Below are 18,873 nucleotides of genomic sequence, written 5' to 3' on the forward strand. Positions count from 1 at the left end.
AATATTCCAGCAATGGTAGAGTCAGACAGACCCTCCGAAGATTTGCACTCAATTGCACTTTACTTGTCTTATCAGTTGTACATTATCTTCTGATCATACCTGCTTATCATATTTTATGTAATTCAGTATAACATTATGACCTTTAGGTTTTGCAACCTCTGTATGACGTGCTGCTGCTGTCTTGTCTAGAACACTCCTGTCGAGGAGATTTTTATTCTCAGTGAGGCCCTCTCCTGGTTAAAGTTCTTACTTAAAATTTTCCATTGGGGGTTTTATGACTGTTTAATTTACCTACACACTAATTTTAAAGACAGTTAATTTGCTCTTTTGAGGAGCAGACCATTTCATCCCATTGTTAACATTTTCATATGCCTTTTTTTCCCGTTAGGGTGGTCTGTGTGTATTCAGGCTCAGCCTGGGTGATTTTCTTTAAAGCAAAACAATTACAGAAACCTTTTTATTCTCAGTCAAACTGCTCTGTAGAGAGTCATGAAATATAGACATATACATTTCTTAGTATTAATGCTAAATTGTTGTGCTCCTTATCAACATTTTGAGTTAAGGATCACTACACCTGGACAAGTGTACCTTAGCATACTTAAATATATAAAATATACACCATTTGAAAACTGCCTAATTTAGCTTTGTTGTCAAAATGTACGTAAAACAAACACTAACAATGATTGTGCTGCAAATGTAAGAAGTCAAGATTGTAAAGAACACAAACTATAAACTGTAAAAAAACAATTTACAATAAAAATATATTACAAAATGCATACAGTATATACAGTACAACTGCCTGTATATTGGCATTTTTGTCACTCTATCCATAACCGAATGATAACTTAGTGGACAAATGAAACAAAACAAAAAAACAGGTCAAAGAATAAATCAATAATTATTGCTCCATACGATGTAGTACATTTGAAATCACCATAAAATGGTAGTTTGTGGGTGTCTCCTCACATCCAGTGAGGTTTTCATTGTTTCGTTCTTGCACAGATTGTGCGTTATCTGACTTTTTCCAGGTCAGGCTGTAAATGGTTTGCTCGGAGAGTACGTCAGGAAAGAGTCGAACGTCATCGTTAAAATTCCATTCTTTCCGAACGCGCTGTCTGTTGTTGTATCTGTAAGAATAAGAAAAACATGTCATCATGTTTATTATGTTTCTTTTATTTAAGATGGGTCAATGCACGTTAACTGACAAGCACATGAGTCCATCATGTAAATGGGCCAGATTTAGCCATACAGGCTAATGTTCCTCTGCTGTCCGTGGCAGGTTGATGGCATTAAAATAAAACATACAACTGTACAATGACTTAAACCTTTACAGGTTAATCCAGACACAATTAGTCAACCGGTACTATGTGATTAGTGAGTACTGAAAGGCATCACTCTTTATTATGTATTAGATATGTTTATAAAATCGTCACCTTCAAAAGTAAACCACAATATCATGAGACTCAGTGAATGTCGAGGTACAGTTAATGTATTTGCGCATTAGTGTCTCACCGGTTATAAAAACAGGGTAACGGGCCGATATATTCTGGACCTGCAAACGGACCAAACATGTGAGATAGTCGGGCAGATCTCTCGACATGAGGTCACACTCATGATAAGGCAAGACTTCTAATATTCCAGATTCTTGGCAAAAGTTTAGGAAGTTCTTCTTCTCTTTTGCCTCTGCACTCAACCTGGATGAAAAGAGACATAAAGTTTAGACAGGCAACATTTTAACAAAATCATTTATAAAGTGCAGAATAAGCATCAGTCTTTCACGAAATGTTGGCACACACTCTGAATGGTAAGTGTCAAAATATAAGGACAAACTGTGAAAGAAATGAGTTCAAACACAGAATACAATATATGTAAAAAAACTGCCAGGAGGCCAGTCAGTAAAAAAAAAAAAAAAAAAAAGACATAGAACAACTGTAACGCTCTTATTAGGGAAGTGAGAAACAAAAAAAATTCCCAAATTAACCCCTACCTCGCATTCTCTTTCAGACGACGGCTGTCTCTGTAATGCATCATCCATTTCCACTTCCCTGTTCTGCTTAACTCTTGCAAGATTTCAAACATTTGTTTCATGTTGCCTAAAAAAAATCAAAAGAAAATCATACAAAAATGAATATCACGGGTTTAACTGGACGCTTAAATAAAAGATCTCAAAAAACAAAAAGTTTGTATTCAGTAAAAAGCATACCAAGGCTGAGGGGCTCCAGTGCTGCGCTATCAAACATTATGAAGCCTCCCCTCATGAAGAGCTCCTGATGGGTGAGATTCACAACATCATCTGGTTCGTCAATGCCAGCAAACTGCACATCTGGTGACGTCTTCAGCTTGAGCAAATGTTGGACCTGAAAAAACAGAAAGCAGTCAATTGGTAACTTTTATAAAAAATAAACAAAAGTATCACTATATTCTGATAGAAGTAGTACATGAGACAGCATCTGTGAAACAAGCTGGCCCCTCTGCCTCCCACTAGTGCTCAACATTGTGTTTGCAGGATTGCACATCGACGAGGAGTCTCTAATCCTGCTGTCAATCCCTGCTTGTGAATTACAATCAAACTGTCAAACTAGGCAGCCCTGATCAATATGAATCAAGGTTATGTTACTGTATTGCCTTTTTTTCCGCCTCAAATGTTTTCAGAAACATATTTTAGTGTACTATTTAGCAGTAAAATTAGAAAGTTTGCTCCATTCAGAGGGCGATGCTTGGGTTTGGCTTGACTATTTTCAACATGGTAAAACTTCAAACATTTCTCATTCTACAGCTAAACAGTATACTAAAATATGTTTCTGAAAACATTGGAGGCGAGATATGGTCAGTGCAGTAACAGAATCTTGTTTCACATTTGATCAGCACTGCCTGGTTCGAAAGTTTAATCTGAATTCACAGCTGCTAACTGAGCCATGACAGCTGCGTTTGAGACTCCTCCGCTCTGAATAGTCGTTTTCCTTTGGGCGCGAATAAATCATCCAATTGTCATTAGGAGCACTAGGAGGAGGCAAAGGAGCCTGTTTTTTTGTCTTAGTCATGATCTTTTTCACCAGCTGATCAATTACCTCACAAATGTGCTCTGCAATGTCTTCATTCCTGAGGATGATGAGTAGAGATGAAGAACTATCCTCACCAAGGAAGAACTGGGACGGCTCTACAGAAGTGTGGCCCTCTGCCTCTAGCTGTGCCTTTTTGAAAATCAAAAAAGAAATTTCCCATTTTTTAAAAGCCATTTTTCATAAGCAAGTCTTGCACTGCTTTAACCTTAAAATGAATACTGTCTTTATTAAAAAACAATTTGTGATTGCAAATATGTAAATGACAATTTCTGGTAAAATACATTTTGTGATAAAAATAGATAGTCGAATATGAAAATGAATATTCAATTGTGAAAAGAAGAAAGCAGCACTTACGTGGCTGTCTACCTCACGCGCAATGAATGCACCATATGACGGGAGTCACACAACATCCCTTTCATTAGTTCAAAGAAGAAAGTTTTTGGGGAAATATTAGAAGTGCTACTTTTTATCTTAGCAGGGCGTGTTGGTACGTGTGTTTGATTGACAGCCTCTGGCAGGCTGAGGGCTGGTAGGGGAACGTGAAAAAAGTACAAACTTGGTCACTTACAAGCAATGAGCAGACAGCTTGTTGTTTAGGGGTGTACAGAATAATGAATAAACGTTTTTTTGCAAAAATTGATGACCAAATTAATTGCCAACTTTTCAATTATCGATTAGTTGGTGACAGTTGTCAACCCCAACTTGAGTGAGCCAATCACAGCACAGTAGGGCGGGACTAATCCAAACAATCTTGGAAAAAAATTAGGCGTAAAAATCGCTTCTAGAAATGTTTTTTAGAATTGCCTATCAGTTTTCTTTTTTTCTTTGAATGGACATTTCCGCTTTGCTAATCCAAGCAGACCACAACCTCCAATCTCCATTGAGGAGTCAACTAATTTCTGCCGGAACCTTCTATACAGGGGAAAAGTGTAACATTGTCAACAACTACATTTTGGGTGGCCAATCACTTCAGTTTTTTCAGAAATGCAAGTTGTAAATGGTATATCTTTGAAGAAACATAGTCAATAGAAATACTGCATTGGAAGTGTGTTGAAAACTCTTCTTACCTTGGTTTCCTCAAAGAAGGGATCATCTGACGTCATTAATATGTAGAATCTGTACTTTGTTTTACAGGATTTCTTCACAACGGAGTTCAGATTACTGCGAAAACTTTTGTCCAGCTCCCTCTTCATTTGATCACAGAAGTCAAAATGGTTGCCTGGTTCAGTGTTTGGGTATCCTCTATCCATTCTGAAGTGCTTAGGTCTAGATGGGACCTTTTTGACAGCACATACGTCATTCATCATTGCCTTGTACTGCTGGGCACACTCTGAAGTCATGCCAGAAACTCCAGCATGTTCCATCGGGTTTCCTGCTCCTTGAGAAGTGTTTTGAAGATGCAAAGTATTTTCTTCCTCTGTGGAATATATCAGGTCTAGCCTCTCAGACAAGTCTACCTTGATTTTTTGTCCAACAAGTGATGGAGTGTCCAAATATGTGTTCAAGTGATCCACCGAATCATCCTGCTCTTCTAAACTGCAAAAGTGCACCGTCACTGGACTGGCGCAAGACAAATCCAGTTCGTCATGTGGGTCCTGTTGGCTGATGGGTCCTGTCTTACTCTTTTTCAGAAGCTGTTTCATGTTTTCTGAGAAGATAAGGCACTCCTGCTCCATTGATGCCTCGGTGAGGTCATCTTGTATGCACCTCCGAGAAACCTGCTCCAGGAAAGAATAAGATCTCTTCCGGCTGGTGTTATAGACCGTACAAATGAGTGAGCTTTCAGGTCCCAATAAAAGACTGTCGACTAGTATGCCGGTATCGTTGTAGTCTGCGTGTGAAGATGATGCATCAGTGCAGTCTTTCTGATTTATCTGAATGCTCTTTTTAGTCGTTTGTCCAACTTTCTCAACTGAACCTTGGTTTCCATCATCAAGCTTAGAGGAACTTTGTGCAGATTCGAAAGACATGCCGGAGATAGATGACGAGGAAATCTGGTTACATTTTGAAATGTCTTGTGACGTACTGTCACTAACATATGATGACAAACTGCTCCTTGAAGAAAGCCCACTGGCCTCCTGTTGGTCATCATATACTCCTTCAGAGGTTGTTCTGAGAATTTCTGGGTTTTTCACCAACAGCATGGTAGTGGGTATGGTGTATGTGACTTTGGAGTTTTTAGCCTCTTTATCTTTGGAGAAATGTGACGCTACAGCACTTTCAATTTGTCCGTCTTTAGCGCTGTAATCCCCTTGACTTTCATCACTCTTAGACGGTTTCACTGCCATGACAGGACGCTGACTGTATGAACGTGGTTCATTACTTAAATTGGTCTGTAATGTTGTTTTATGTGTATCTTGGTCAAAATTTGGGTTAATAGCTTTCAAACTCTCAGTAGAGGGAACAGATCTGTAGGTTTGACAATAAGCTTTCCCTGCGGAGGTTTCCTGTATCTTTTTTGTTTTTTCAAAAACGCGTTGATGAACTGATGAGTCAGTTTTCTGTAGCTGCAACTTAACACCAAGTACTTCCTCTAATTTACTTTTGAAAGGTGATATAATAAAGTGACCTGTTGATTCTGGGTACAGTTCTTGTGAGGTAGAGGCTAACACCACAGCTGGTGCTGTATTGCTAATTTTCTTGGCTTTGGAGTCAAATGAGTTATGGCTTTGGGCAAAGCCAGTGTTGATGTTCTTGCTTCTGGGGTAAGTGGTTTGATCAAGAGTGGGTTTCATTTCAGGTGTTTCAATCTGGCTGGAAGTGTCACTGTGGCTTGATTTGGAGAGGAACGTGCTTATACTTTGTAGAACTCTAAGAGTTCTTAGTTCAACATCAGGATGAAGATCAGGTTGAGGGTTGGCATCAACCGTAGACTTCTGAGGCATCTCATCCTTTATGGATGTGGAGCCTCTACTAAGACGTTTCTGAGTCATGTTTTTGGAGGTTTCACTACCACTAAAGGCAGAAACACTAGTACTACTAGAGCCAGAGAAATTGAAGTCCTCAAATGGTTTCTCATCCATAGTAGGGGTGGAGCATCGGTCGTCCCAGTCACTTCCTGGATGGTTTGTATCACTTGCATCAATAAGTGAAAGTGATAATTTGCCAGAGGACAGGTCTGCCTTCCGAGTGTCCATTTGAGATGCACTGCATACTCCTGTGGGTTGGTCAGTTTCAGGGTAGATACTTTTACCGATGAATGGTATTTCTTCCTGGCCTTGAACCACTTCTTCAACCTTGCCTTGTGAGTGTGAATCATGTGGTTGTACTGTATCCTCCTCAGAGGTGTCTATTCCAATAAATGGAATGACAACCTCACGATGGATCTTTTCCAATGCCTCCTTTGTTTTGTCGATCTGTTTGAGATCTGTTTCTTTAGACAGTTCCACTTCAGCTTCATACTGAGGGGAATGAGTCTGATGAGAAAATTGTTCTTTTTCAGTTGTGTTATCAACATCTTGTTCTCCCTTGATTGATTTGGTATCTCGAATTTCATGATCATCACTACTCCGATTGAAGTTTGCCATTACTTTGTTTTGGCTTCCTTTTTCAACACTGTCATTTGTCTGGAGAATAGGCCCATCTGTGCACTTGTTTTCATCGGACATGGGTAATGCTGACTTCTGATAATGTACCTCATCTGCCAAACATGTATCATTTTCTGAATGTTTCTCAACTGCAGGTTCAGAAGAAAAAGGATCCATTTCTGATGGAGCATGAGGACATTTTTCTGAAATGTCATGTTCATCTGTCAACACACTGCCATCTGCACACAGCTTTTTCAACTGCAAATCATGGCAGGCATCTTCTTTGTTGTCAGCTTGAGGTGGTTGCTCATCCAATGGTGGTTCTGGATTACTCTCTGTGATGCAATCCACCTTTACAGAGTCTGGGCAATCACTCATCATAGGTACTGGTTGATCAATCAAATCACTGTCAGTTTCCATGGGTGAAACACAACTGTCTTTCGCATCAAGTCCATCCTCTTTTCCAATGTGATCTTCATCTTCAGTCACTTTACTTTCGTGCATTGCACAAGAATCCACATCATCATTCACATTTTCAGAGTTGCCTGGTGAAACTGCTTTAGGCTCCTCCTCAGATAACTGCTTCTCATTTTCCAAAACATTTCCATTGCACACTTTACTCAATTCTTCTTGTGTTGGATCCTCATTTGTATGAATCACCTGTGGAGGAGGTTCTACATTGCCTTCTTGGTATGGATTTTCTTTCATTTCCCAGTTTTCCCCATCTTTGGATTCCGTTTCAACATGCTCAACTGTATGAAGCACATCACCTGTTTCTTTGTTGGAGTCACTCAAATCACTGTCAGTTTCCATAGGTGAAACACAACTGTTTTTCTCATCAGGTCCATCCTCTTTTGCAATGTGATCTTCATCTTCAGTCACTTTACTTTCGTGCATGGCACAACAATCCACATCATCATTCACATTTTCAGAGTTGCCTGGTGAAACTGCTTTAGGCTCCTCCTCAGATAACTGCTTCTCATTTTCCAAAACATTTCCATTGCACACTTTACTCAATTCTTCTTGTGTTGGATCCTCATTTGTATGAATCACCTGTGGAGGAGGTTCTACATTGCCTTCTTGGTATGGATTTTCTTTCATTTCCCAGTTTTCCCCATCTTTGGATTCAGTTTCATCATGCTCAACTGTATGAAGCACATCACCTGCTTCTCTGTTGGAGTCACTCAAATCACTGTCAGTTTCCATAGGTGAAACACAACTGTCTTTCTCATCAGGTCCATCCTCTTTTCCAATGTGATCTTCATCTTCAGTCACTTTACCTTTGTGCATTGCACGACAATCCACATCATCATTGACATTTTCAGAGTTGCCTGGTGAAACTGCTTTAGGCTCCTCCTCAGATAACTGCTTCTCATTTTCCAAAACATTTCCATTGCACACTATACTCAATTCTTTTCGTGTTGGATCCTCATTTGTATGAATCACCTGTGGAGAAGGTTCTACATTGCCTTCTTGGTATGGCTTTTCTTTCACTTCCATTTTTTCCCCATCTTTGGATTCAGTTTCATCATGCTCAACTGTATGAAGCACATCACCTGCTTCTCTGTTGGAGTCTACCTCTTCGTCTTTCACAGATTCGGATGAATCCCTTCCATGTTTTTGGACTAAAGTCGTCTCTGTAGCTTCTGAATTTTCTATTCCATCTTTCATAGCCGTCTTCTTATTGTTGCATCCAAATAACACGTGGCTAGTTCCTGACGCAGTTTGATTATTTTCTGGCTGAACAGATACCATTTCCATTTCTTCTTTTACCAAAATGATTGTTCCATCATCTTTACAAGATGGTACATCAGTGTGCTCCAGGCTCCCAGCTTTTTGCAAAGGGGTACAAGTCCTCTTTTTTTCTAAGGCACTTCTGAAATCATTCACCTCATGAATGATCTCTGCGGATGGTACCACCTTTTTGGAACGCTGGAAGAATAAAAATAAAACAGAATAAGAATAACATCAAGAACAAATATCTTTCACTCACTGAAAACTGTGACTGGTGTGTCTCTGAGTGATTTTTCAAGGTTTCATCAATTCATTTTGTAAATCACAATAAGAAAGGTAACCACACATGCATTATATTAATTAAGATATCAAAAGGTATAAGTCACCCTTAAAATTATCATTTGATATACGAATGGCAATTTTGGGGTGAAGCCAGTCATAAACAAAGTACCCATTTTGGCCTCAATTTCCATGCTTTTCTATCCACTCATCCAATTTAATGCCCACCAATAGCAGAGAGCCCTAACACAATACATAGGATGTATGAAGGCATTCCCTTTTAGTTGGTTAAATCCCTGTAGCAATCATACAGTATATCAGCAGCATGGTATGCACAGTCCATCTTGGCAATGTGTGCATCACCAGAGTCTGGCACACGACGGACATGATAGACACTGCACAGGGCTCTTGGAAATGATTATACAAACACCAATACTCCTTCTAGCATATGGTTTGTACAGTGCAAACCATTAGGTGCCTCGGAAGATGGGATGGACTTTTATTAGACTGCCCATTTAGGAAGGTTAAAATGGTTAAAAGAAGATGTGATTGGCCATCTCTGAAGCTCACCCTTACATCAACTGCAGATAATCTATTTCTACTTTACCAGGAGTATGCATTGATGATTGAGGGGTTTGCATGGGAGCTGTGTTGTCAGGGACAATTGCTATTGGTAGGGTCTCCAATTGGTCCATGTCTATAGGCCAGAGAAGGAGTGATTTGAACACCCTTATGAGAAGGCCAAGCCTTGGAGGGAAGTCTTTACATGATTGGCTATCAGCTGGGCCTGGCCCCATACAACCAAAAAAAAAAGTCAAGGCCTTTTCTGTTCAGGGGTCACCACCCACAAGGAAAGGAATGAAGGGCAGCAGGCAAAGGTGAAAGCCTTGTCTAGTTGACAACTAACCACTGAAACCAGCAATTGGTATGTGGACTTTCACCTTTGGTGGAAGGAGTTGAGGCTTGTGCTGAAGGCCAAATGAGACCAACTATACGTGGTTGGGCACATTTCTAAGCTCCTGGATAGAAGCTGGACTATCCTTTTCTGAATTCATCCAGGGTGCTGGCCTAATGGATGTGAGGATACTCACAAAACCTGGTTGAATGCTGTTGAGTTGGAGTAGCCCCAGGAAAATAAAAGCATAGCCCCCATTTTCTTTGTTCATTTGTGCCAAATAGCATTTCAGAGTGTTTATATTAGATGGTGGTACAGTAGAACCTGGTAGATTGACAGAATAAACCTAAATGGAGCGGTAAATTGGAGCGGTAGATCGGTAGATCTGAGAGAGCCCTATTCAGTTAGAAGCTATGGCCTAAAGGTCTGCTTTGCAGGCTTGCAGAATGAGCTTGTGACTGTCATTCAGATGCCATGGCACTGCCAAAAAAACAGTGGATTTCCCCATTGATCTGACCCTCATACATTCAATAGTTCTAAAATGGTAAACCCCATAATTCAGTAGATGATTGTATGTTCATAACTGCATGGCAAGCAAACACATCTGATCATTTTATTGTTCTATATTCTAAATACCAACTGAAAATCATGACAAAGACATGAAATGCATAAGTCTTTAATGTAACAGTAACATTAGAACCCAACCTGTATTGTGATTTCCTCCTGTGGTCCCACGGATGACTCGAGTGTGTTCAATGGTTCTTTCCGAACAATGGACACAGAAGTCTCTTTTCTGTTGACTTGTGGATCTGGACTGACAATCTCTGCATTGGAGTTTCTCAGTGACAAGTCCAAAATCTCTGACCATTGGTCCAACATAGAGTCGTCTTTTTTGCTGAAGTCCACAGCTTTTGAAATCGAAGTGTCTGTAAAACTCAGGAAAGGACCAAATGATTTGGCCTTGAGCTCAGACTGATCTGGCACCATTCCACTGGACATCTCGAAAGAATAACTCTCTTCTGAATGCGGGTATGGGTCAACATGAAAGAACCTAGCTGTTGACCGGCTGTAGAACAGACCTATCCACATGTGGACGATGAGCCGAACCTCTTCATTGGTGTCTTGCATGGAGAAATCCCATGGGCTGTCGAAGAGGTGAAATTAACAAAAATTAGCTCTTTTGGTCAAATCATGTCAATCATAACATCTGAACCAAAAGTCAACTTTACCACATATTGCCCATCTTGGTCAACTAGTTACAAACAAGTATAGCATTGGAAGTATATGAAGTCTAAAGATATATTTTTTACTATTATGTTGAGATTCCTTGTATAAATAAGTAATACAATGTACATACCCATGTAAGGCTCGGACAACAGTTCTATCCTTCGAGTCATTTGTAAACTTGCTGTCTTGACTAAAGTCATAGTTTTCTTTCCATTGCTTTGTGACTTGGATAGATCCATCCTTGTCAACAAAGGTGCGGGCGTGTCTGAACTTTCTTCTGCGCATCATTTGTTTGTTCAGGTATTCTGGACTCCTGTTGTTTTGTTCACTACCGTTTTCCTGGCCGACAGAGGGTTGTAGTGTTTTAATTCCATTGCCATACATTGTCTGGTGATGGCGCAGCAGTCTGGAAGAACCACTTAAAGGGGATACCTGGAAAGGTGTACCTGGCAAACCCAACAGTAAAGAGGAAGACGGGGGCAATGAGTAAGCATGTTCTTTAGATACCAAACCAACCCATTCACTGCCTTCCACAAGATGGTTTGGTGAAGTAGAGTCAAGAGGCTGCATGGTTGTAGCAGCAGGCTGTCTAAGCAGAGAATGAAGAACTGACTCTTGCTCAGCACTGGTAAGATTTTTCGAAAGGTCACCCTTCTTCAAACTTGTCTCAGTTTTTCTCTCAAGTGCTGGGTCTGGTTGTGGTGGGACCTGTTCATTACTGGCACTGAGTGCCAAGTCAGCAAGTAAGCTCAAAGCATCTGTAGATGAGCAAGCACTCTGCATTTTTTCCTTAACAGGCTTCCTGACAGAATTATCTCTAGTACACTCTTTGTTTTTGAGCGTTTCACTGGCAAAACAAGCTGGGGTTTGAAAATGTAACCACCCTGTGAAGACAAAACAGAGGAGAGAAAAGAGACACAGCATGAAAATAAAAGTAGCACATTGAAAGCATTTGAAATATACCAATGTATTACTATGAGGAACCTCTCACTAACTTGTAAACCCCAACATTGTTTCAAACAAAGCGATTGGTTTATAAAGCCAACAAGACCACATCTCGGTGCAGATACAGAGGATAGGCAAAATGCAGCACAAGCAAGAGACGAGCAAAATCAAATAAAGAACTAGCAAAGACTTAGCAAAGCGCAGTGATAGCATGCTAAGGACAGATGCACAAGCAAGAGAAGACAAGAGCAAAATCAAATAAAGAACTAGCAAAGACTTAGCAACGCGCAGCGATAGCATGCTAAGGACAGATGCAGAGGTGATAGATCCACGAAAAGGGTCAGTTAGTTTTTTTAGTCATGCTCAATTCTGAGGAGATGTTACAAATCATGCAAAGAATTTAGAAATATGACTTACATTTCTTTTTGACATATTCTGTAGAGATGGCTTGATGCTTTTTGAGCGTTTTAATCCTTCCCCTTCGCGAAAAGATTGGTGGAGGTCTGTGAATGATTTGAGATTGTTTTTCGAGAATGGTTTGCTCTTGTCGAGTATCCCGACACTCAGTTTCCTGTATCTTATCTGCTTTCGCTTTAGGGGTCAGACCTAATGCAAATGCAAAAATAGGGTCAACTGACAGCATCTCTGAAACTTCCTTGACACTCGCACTGGTGTCCTTGACACTTGTAATTGCATAATTACTCTTCAGGTTTCCAGCGTGTGAATCAACTTTGCCCTTTTTGAGACAGGGCTCAGTGTCTTGGGCAGTATCTGCAGTCGTTTTCTCTGAAACAAGGATATCCGTTTTTCTCTTCCCTCGTAGAAGAACCGATTTCAATTTACTCAACAGAAATTCCCCCTTTTTGGCGTTCTTTCCTGGAGAGAGGGTGTTAGTGTGATTTTCTTTAACTGCTTCTGAGGGAGGGGTTGCCGTGCCATCAGTCTTTGAAAAATGCTCACTGCTCTCTGAATTCAGAGTCAATGAACCATTGCCATCCTCTGACGATCCTAAAACGTTGTGTTCAGGATTAACATCACTGACAACAACAACATGTTGAAGATGGTTCCCTCCATCGTTGGATGTTGTTGCCTCTGTTTCACCCACTGCTGTTTCTGGAGTAGGACTGGACTCTTGCACCATTTCATCCGAGTCATTAGCAGTCACAGAGGTATCAACCAACATTTTTTCAGGACACTGTTCATCTTTTTTACATCGAAGTTTATCCTTTAAAGACTTAATCTGATCAGCAAAGTCTACAGAGCCATGAGGAACCAAGATTCTTCCACATTCGCTGATGACTGGCTTTAAGTCCCAGCGCTCCGTTTTCTTCCTCATAGGACAAGCTTCAAAGTCCATTGTAATAGTGGTTTCCAAGCTCTGCTGTCCAGGGTCTGTTTTTTCCTCCTCTGGTACCACTAATCCAACAGAAGCAGAACTAACCGTTTCATTTTGTGATGGTTGATTTCTAAATTTGCACTGTCGCATTTTTACTTTCCTCCGATCAATATTTGAAGGATGACTGAACTCTGGGGCGTCTGATGATTCCTTTGCCTGGTTTTCCTTCGGACTCTTCAACTTGTCATCCTCCGCTGGTATTTGTAAACTGGTAGGTCCAATGAAAGGTTTAGATAACTTTTTCGGATTTTTTGGATGTCCCCTGCGTAGTTTCCTCCGTTTTGTTTTTGTGAGCTTTGTGACCACAGGGCAATGCAAAACCGTTTTGGTTGTAACACTCTCATCATTCAGAGAGTTCACTCCTTCCGTGTGTAATTTGGCTGTTGGAAAACCAGAAAGCTGAAAGTCATTGTGCTTTGTGGCGGACATAGTACTTATCACACTTAAACTCTCATCAGTGACCGTTTTCTCTGCCGAAGTTATGCTGACAATCAGCTCTGCAGGAAGGCCATTTGATTGAGAAGGAACCAGGAGATTATTTGCCCCCATTTCATCAGTTTTGATCAGCACACTCAGATCAGATTTGCCAGTGTCTTTGGTTGCATCTCCAGCTTGCACATCATCTGGTACAACATTTCGAGGCACAGTTAAGTCAACTGGTGATCCTGCGCTTGTTATACAACTGTCCACAGGTGTTTCGCCGTTAACAGGAGATATCTGATCTGTCAACTGGTCTTCTGACTCCATGCTATCAGGCATGGCTGGTGGCTCCTCGGGAGATGACAGACAGATGTAGACATCATCATCAAGGTCTTCCATTCTCTCCTCTTGTCCAGCCACCAGGATTTCTGAAGCCTTGGACACCGGCAGTTGAAAAGAGTCTGGTTTGCTCAGGTATGACATGAAGCTCTGCCATGCCCTGTTAGTCCAATCTGGAGATGAGTAGAGGTGCTTGTGGGCATCCGGCACATCATACTGATCAGGAAAGAAGCTGACTTCCCTTGTAGGAATGACTGCCAAGCCAGGATTTATCAGTGATGCGTAACTCTGCATATGCTGCACCAAGACTTCACAGAGTTCTTCACTTGGATCAAGTGGTGTTTTCTCAACTTCGCCCTCTGCATAACATAGCACCGGTAGAACCTGCAGGATCTCAGAGGAGATGGCAAGCTTTTTCTCTCGAAATTTTGTGTCTGTGAAAAATCAAGAAAGAGTACGTGTTAAATCTTTGCTTTGTCTTTATTGAAATATCAATTTATCACATGACAACATCTACTGTTAAACATATGGTGTAATCACCTCTCTGTATGACTTGTGAGTTTGGAAACACAAACATGGCTTGCAGGCCATCAGTCACACTTGACCAAGTATCTGAAAAAAACAAAGAAAAGATACCGTATGTGGCTGATATGAAGTTGAATTACGGTTCTTGAAAAAGATTGAAATCAGCCAGTTTTGTTGAGAGACTAACAGCAAAGTGCTTTGTCATCATATTCATATCTTACCACCATATGTGAGGAAATAGGAGGAGTGCAACAGGATAAGAAAACCACCATCATTAAGCTGATAAGAGAGAGCCTGTGTGCGAGAATAAGCATGTTTATCAGGTACAGTTTTTGGATGTTGGAAAGCAAGTAAAATTCAACAAAAACATTATAATGTAGAGCAATAAAATATATAATATGATATAAAAAAGGAGACCGACTGTTGTAAGGCATAGGACATTTCCAGTGCTGAACTAAAGACTACACATGATGAACCATTTAAAAATGTATTCATATTTTGTCATTCTTTGATTAAAAACACCAATCATTTGCTCATTAAAATTGTAAAAATGTTAGGGTTTGTCTTGTTTTCTGGATTTCATATCAGTATAAATGGAATACTTTAGGCGGCTCACAGTTAATCAAACCGAAAAGGACACCACTCTGGGCTCTAATAAATTGTGATGCATAATTGTGACAATTTTTTTGACATTTTTTGGAATGACTGAATAAGCCTTGCAATCACTGGCAGCATGATTATAAACAGAAACTCACAAGATCTTTCTCCTTGATCTCACGCAGAAGTAGAGAGAGTGAGTGAGTTTCTGCCACCTCAGAAGAAACCAACTCACACAGACTGAAGTATAAGCTGTCCAGAAAGACTAAAAGACATAAGAAAATGAAATGTTCAATAAAGACTTGTGTTGAGACATTCCTTGAAGCTGGAACTCCAGTGTAATATGGCTGATTTATTTCAACTATATACTAACAGCATACCTTCTCCAGAAAAGCAGGTTTCAAAGACAGCCCTTGGCAGCAGCAGTCGTAGATTGAACATGGAAATGGCTCGGTCTATTTTAACCACTGGTGGCCTTAAATGGAAAAACAAGACAAAGCAAAGACATTAGGTCATATAATCTAAATTATTTAAGACATTCAAGAATACAAAAAAATGTGCATTTTCTTCAGCACATCTTAACTTACAGTACTGCAGGGATCAAGGCCTGTGCTGTGTATCGCAGCCCAACATCATAGAACTGTGGGCCTATTTGAAGCTGACCCTTCCACGAAAAGTATTGACAACCTGGGGGGAAAATAAAACATGAAATAAAATAATTTAAAACAATTAAGAAATGTATAGCTTTCCTTTATCATGAATTGATATAGGTATATGAATATTGTATTAGAATATTGCTATGTATTGGTTTCAATTACATATTCTTTAGACAGTAGCCAATATGAGCTGTATATTTTGCCTAACTACCTTATGGCAGTGCCATTGTATTTCTTTTTGACAGCAATATGTATGGCGAAACACTAGGTTTGCCATTAATTACATGTTACTTACCGAGTTTTTTCTCCTCACTGAAAAGAGAAATCAGGAAACAATTAATCAATGTGACTTAGCTATTTTCAATTTGTATGAAATGGAATGCGAGTTGCCTGAAGTGAGTACCTTTTCTCCTCTGGTGCTTCAAGTGTTGCTTTGGTATCCGTATATGAAAATGACACAATGGCTATTGGACAGGCAGCGCTGGGAGATTGAGTAGTTACATTGCTTCCATCATCTAGCAGCTCATACATGTAATACTGCAAGGACAAAACAGGAAACACTTGAGCTGCCTGGTGTCTATGCCCGTGTTTCACTTAGCAACAAGAATTCAGGCACTCGACAGAATTGTGAGCACAATGTGTGAACACACAGACAGATAAGAAAAGACACAAAGTATTATCACTGCAGGTTTTCTCATCACCAGCTACATGGCTCTACTTACTTGAGTTCTCTCAAATGCTAGGAAGGAGCTGGTTTTGGAAGATACTAAGGGCAACTGTTCGGACACATGACAGTCAAACCCAACCGTGGGCGTTGTGAAGTTCTGGGTGTAGTTCTCTAAAACCTTTTTAACTCTACCCTGTTGGTAACAAAAAGGACAATTGAAGTTGTTTATGAATTGTTTTCTTTGAGTGATAACACAATGACCACAGTCCTATGACAAATGTTTTGTTTTTTTCAATACCTTTGTCAGCCTGATGATGGCAATGTATCCAGACTTCCCATGGTACCAGCGATTCAGATCCAGACAGTCAGAGTACATTGATATGTAAACACCTGGGTAAACAGAAAAACCTTCACTTAATGTGTGTTCAATTAAAAATGACTACAGGGATGGTCACTAAAAAAAGGCCATCATAAAAAAACTACAATAATTAACTCAACTGACACTCCTGCAGCAGCAAGGCCACACCCTGAAAGACAGTTGTGTCACAACTGTCGAGGACACATCACACCATTAACTATCTGAATGACCTCACCCACTGAATACATAGGTTTCTCTTCACTCACAAAAAGATTGTTGAAGATAAAAAAGAAAGTCAACAAGGAGTGAAAACTTTCCATATTTTAGGCAAATTTTAACTCACACTTAAAAGTTTTTAATTCTTAGTTTCTACACGGCAAATCTAAAAAAAAAGATTGATTCCACTAGTATAAAATGTGTTATCTCCCAGCAGTGGACAGGACCTCTAAAAGTCTCCAGATGTTAGTATTTTAATTGTTATTTCACAACCTTGAATGTGTCTTGGTGAGGATTTAATTATAATACATTGACATATGAAGGAACATAGATAAGAAACATTGACAATGGGACGCATTCAAGTAAGTTCTCTCAGGTTGCAGGTCTGAATGAAAGGTTTAACAAAGAGTCAAACATAAAAACCTGGTTTGGCAGGTTTGGTGTGTCTTAAATACTTCCCTGCCAGCAGTGTGCTGACAAAGTGAAGAAAGTTACGACATAATGGAAAAAGTACTGACTGTTCTATAACCCTGTACTATAATGCAGTCATAATGTAAAGAATAAAAGTGTCTGTCACGTGAAGGTATTTGAGGAAGTCCTACAAGTTAGCTTTGCAATTTGTACAGGAACTTGAACAGATAAGAACAGGCATGGATGTGAAGCCCAACCCAAGTTAACCTTGCGCAACGCTGCAACATTCAACAACATGTGACACGGGGGAGCTCTTGTTTTCATGCACAGTTTCATACCACCATTTACAGAAGAAAAAAAAGGACTTTGACCAATGTTTATACCTGAGAACTTTCACACTTATCACAAACTGTGAGTGTTTTGGATAGATAATAGACTAACTCTTTTAGAGGAAACATTTAAAATGTGAAGTTATAGCAATACATGTTACAAGGAAACAGTTAACAGGGAAACAGAAAAACGCTGTAATTAATTGTCTTTCTGCCTTCCACACCATTCGTATCCTGTGTATCAACATTTAGTTTCCGTTTCACAGCAGAAATTCTTCCACTTTCAGTTTTATACATTCATACTGCTATTTAACTTGCTTTCACTTTCAAATGCACAAGTGAACCAGACACTCAACATGGAACTATACTCAGCGTGATCTACATTCCAGATACTTTGGACTTGCTGCATGCATGAACAAAGTCCTGGATATGGCTGTCAAGGTAATAACTTGGAATAAAACACTTTAAATAAATGAGAACAGCTTATTATAATTCTTTCCATTTTTATCTAGCAACTAGTAAGCAAATCCATGTTTTACGTTACAACAATTGTTGTTTACAAGTCTTAACTTGGTGTTTTCTGCATAGTCACATGACCTCTAGGTTGGTTGTGGCCGAACTCTTCATACTAAAATGTCGCTGTGATCTCACTACTAGTTGACTTAGTGGCAGTATGAGAGAAGGAAAAAACACAAATCATTTTTATTTACCTTTCAAGGGATCTCCCAGAGTTGTACATGTGCTGTTTCCAGTGAGCACACCAGTTTCTCCCAGTGCATTAGCCTTCAAATCAAATGCAAATATTAATGAAAGCATAATCACTGGGATTTGTTTGAGCTTGGTGCTTTTTCCCCTCAGGTGTGTCAGTGTTCAGTGTTACCTTGTTGAAATCGTCAAACAGCAAAAACCCATAGGACTCCTTCAGATCCTCTTCTGAATAACCTACTTCTCTTCTCTTTTCTCGGAAAGCATGATACTGATACAGAAGAAGAAATTGGTTTGAAAGCTGGAAACGTCATTTAGATAACACGTTTGAGGTTCCTCTCTTGTCATCTGAAGAGCAGTTCCTTTGTTCAGTATTCTTTGACCATTTATTCTAACATAAAGATATCATTAACCAATAAAGTCTTTTAGTGATCACTTCTAATGGTTAACAACTACATGAATCAAATGAGAATATTTAAGTACTTTTAGGAGTAATGATTAAACAAACTTAAGGTCAACCATTACATGTGGCTTCATGTTTAATGACACTTAAATGTTGGTGGATAAAGAACAAGATTTGGACTG

The 18,873-nt window shown here is 39.7% G+C and overlaps 2 protein-coding genes across 4 annotated transcripts in view; one reads left to right on the forward strand and one right to left on the reverse strand.

Moving 5' to 3' along the window:
* tasor2 (transcription activation suppressor family member 2) overlaps positions 1–18,873 on the reverse strand; it is a 19,823-nt gene continuing 950 nt past the window's right edge. The window contains exons 3-23 of one of the 3 annotated variants that reach the window (XM_054619189.1): positions 18,464–18,559; positions 18,294–18,366; positions 16,568–16,659; positions 16,325–16,462; positions 16,006–16,139; positions 15,898–15,914; positions 15,534–15,633; positions 15,327–15,421; positions 15,105–15,211; positions 14,571–14,643; positions 14,365–14,436; positions 12,372–14,258; positions 12,087–12,275; positions 10,855–11,608; positions 10,203–10,641; positions 4,130–8,521; positions 3,069–3,191; positions 2,204–2,357; positions 1,988–2,093; positions 1,513–1,694; positions 1–1,127 (exon numbers count right to left, since the gene is read on the reverse strand). In XM_054619189.1, the coding sequence (XP_054475164.1) occupies positions 1,030–1,127; positions 1,513–1,694; positions 1,988–2,093; positions 2,204–2,357; positions 3,069–3,191; positions 4,130–8,521; positions 10,203–10,641; positions 10,855–11,608; positions 12,087–12,275; positions 12,372–14,258; positions 14,365–14,436; positions 14,571–14,643; positions 15,105–15,211; positions 15,327–15,421; positions 15,534–15,633; positions 15,898–15,914; positions 16,006–16,139; positions 16,325–16,462; positions 16,568–16,659; positions 18,294–18,366; positions 18,464–18,559 (9,321 nt within the window). In that variant the 3' untranslated portion in view covers positions 1–1,029. Of the gene's footprint in view, positions 1,128–1,512; positions 1,695–1,987; positions 2,094–2,203; positions 2,358–3,068; positions 3,192–4,129; positions 8,522–10,202; positions 10,642–10,854; positions 11,609–12,086; positions 14,259–14,364; positions 14,437–14,570; positions 14,644–15,104; positions 15,212–15,326; positions 15,422–15,533; positions 15,634–15,897; positions 15,915–16,005; positions 16,140–16,324; positions 16,463–16,567; positions 16,660–18,293; positions 18,367–18,463; positions 18,560–18,873 lie in introns of all 3 variants that reach the window. The other 2 variants (XM_054619190.1, XM_054619188.1) reach the window with 2 other exon arrangements.
* asb13b (ankyrin repeat and SOCS box containing 13b) overlaps positions 17,928–18,873 on the forward strand; it is a 10,326-nt gene continuing 9,380 nt past the window's right edge. The window contains exon 1 of the mRNA XM_054619192.1: positions 17,928–18,024. The gene's annotated coding sequence lies outside the window, so the exon portion shown is untranslated. The remainder of the gene's footprint in view (positions 18,025–18,873) is intronic.

Source organism: Anoplopoma fimbria, chromosome 19, assembly GCF_027596085.1.
Source record: "Anoplopoma fimbria isolate UVic2021 breed Golden Eagle Sablefish chromosome 19, Afim_UVic_2022, whole genome shotgun sequence".
Classification (NCBI taxonomy): domain Eukaryota; kingdom Metazoa; phylum Chordata; class Actinopteri; order Perciformes; family Anoplopomatidae; genus Anoplopoma; species Anoplopoma fimbria.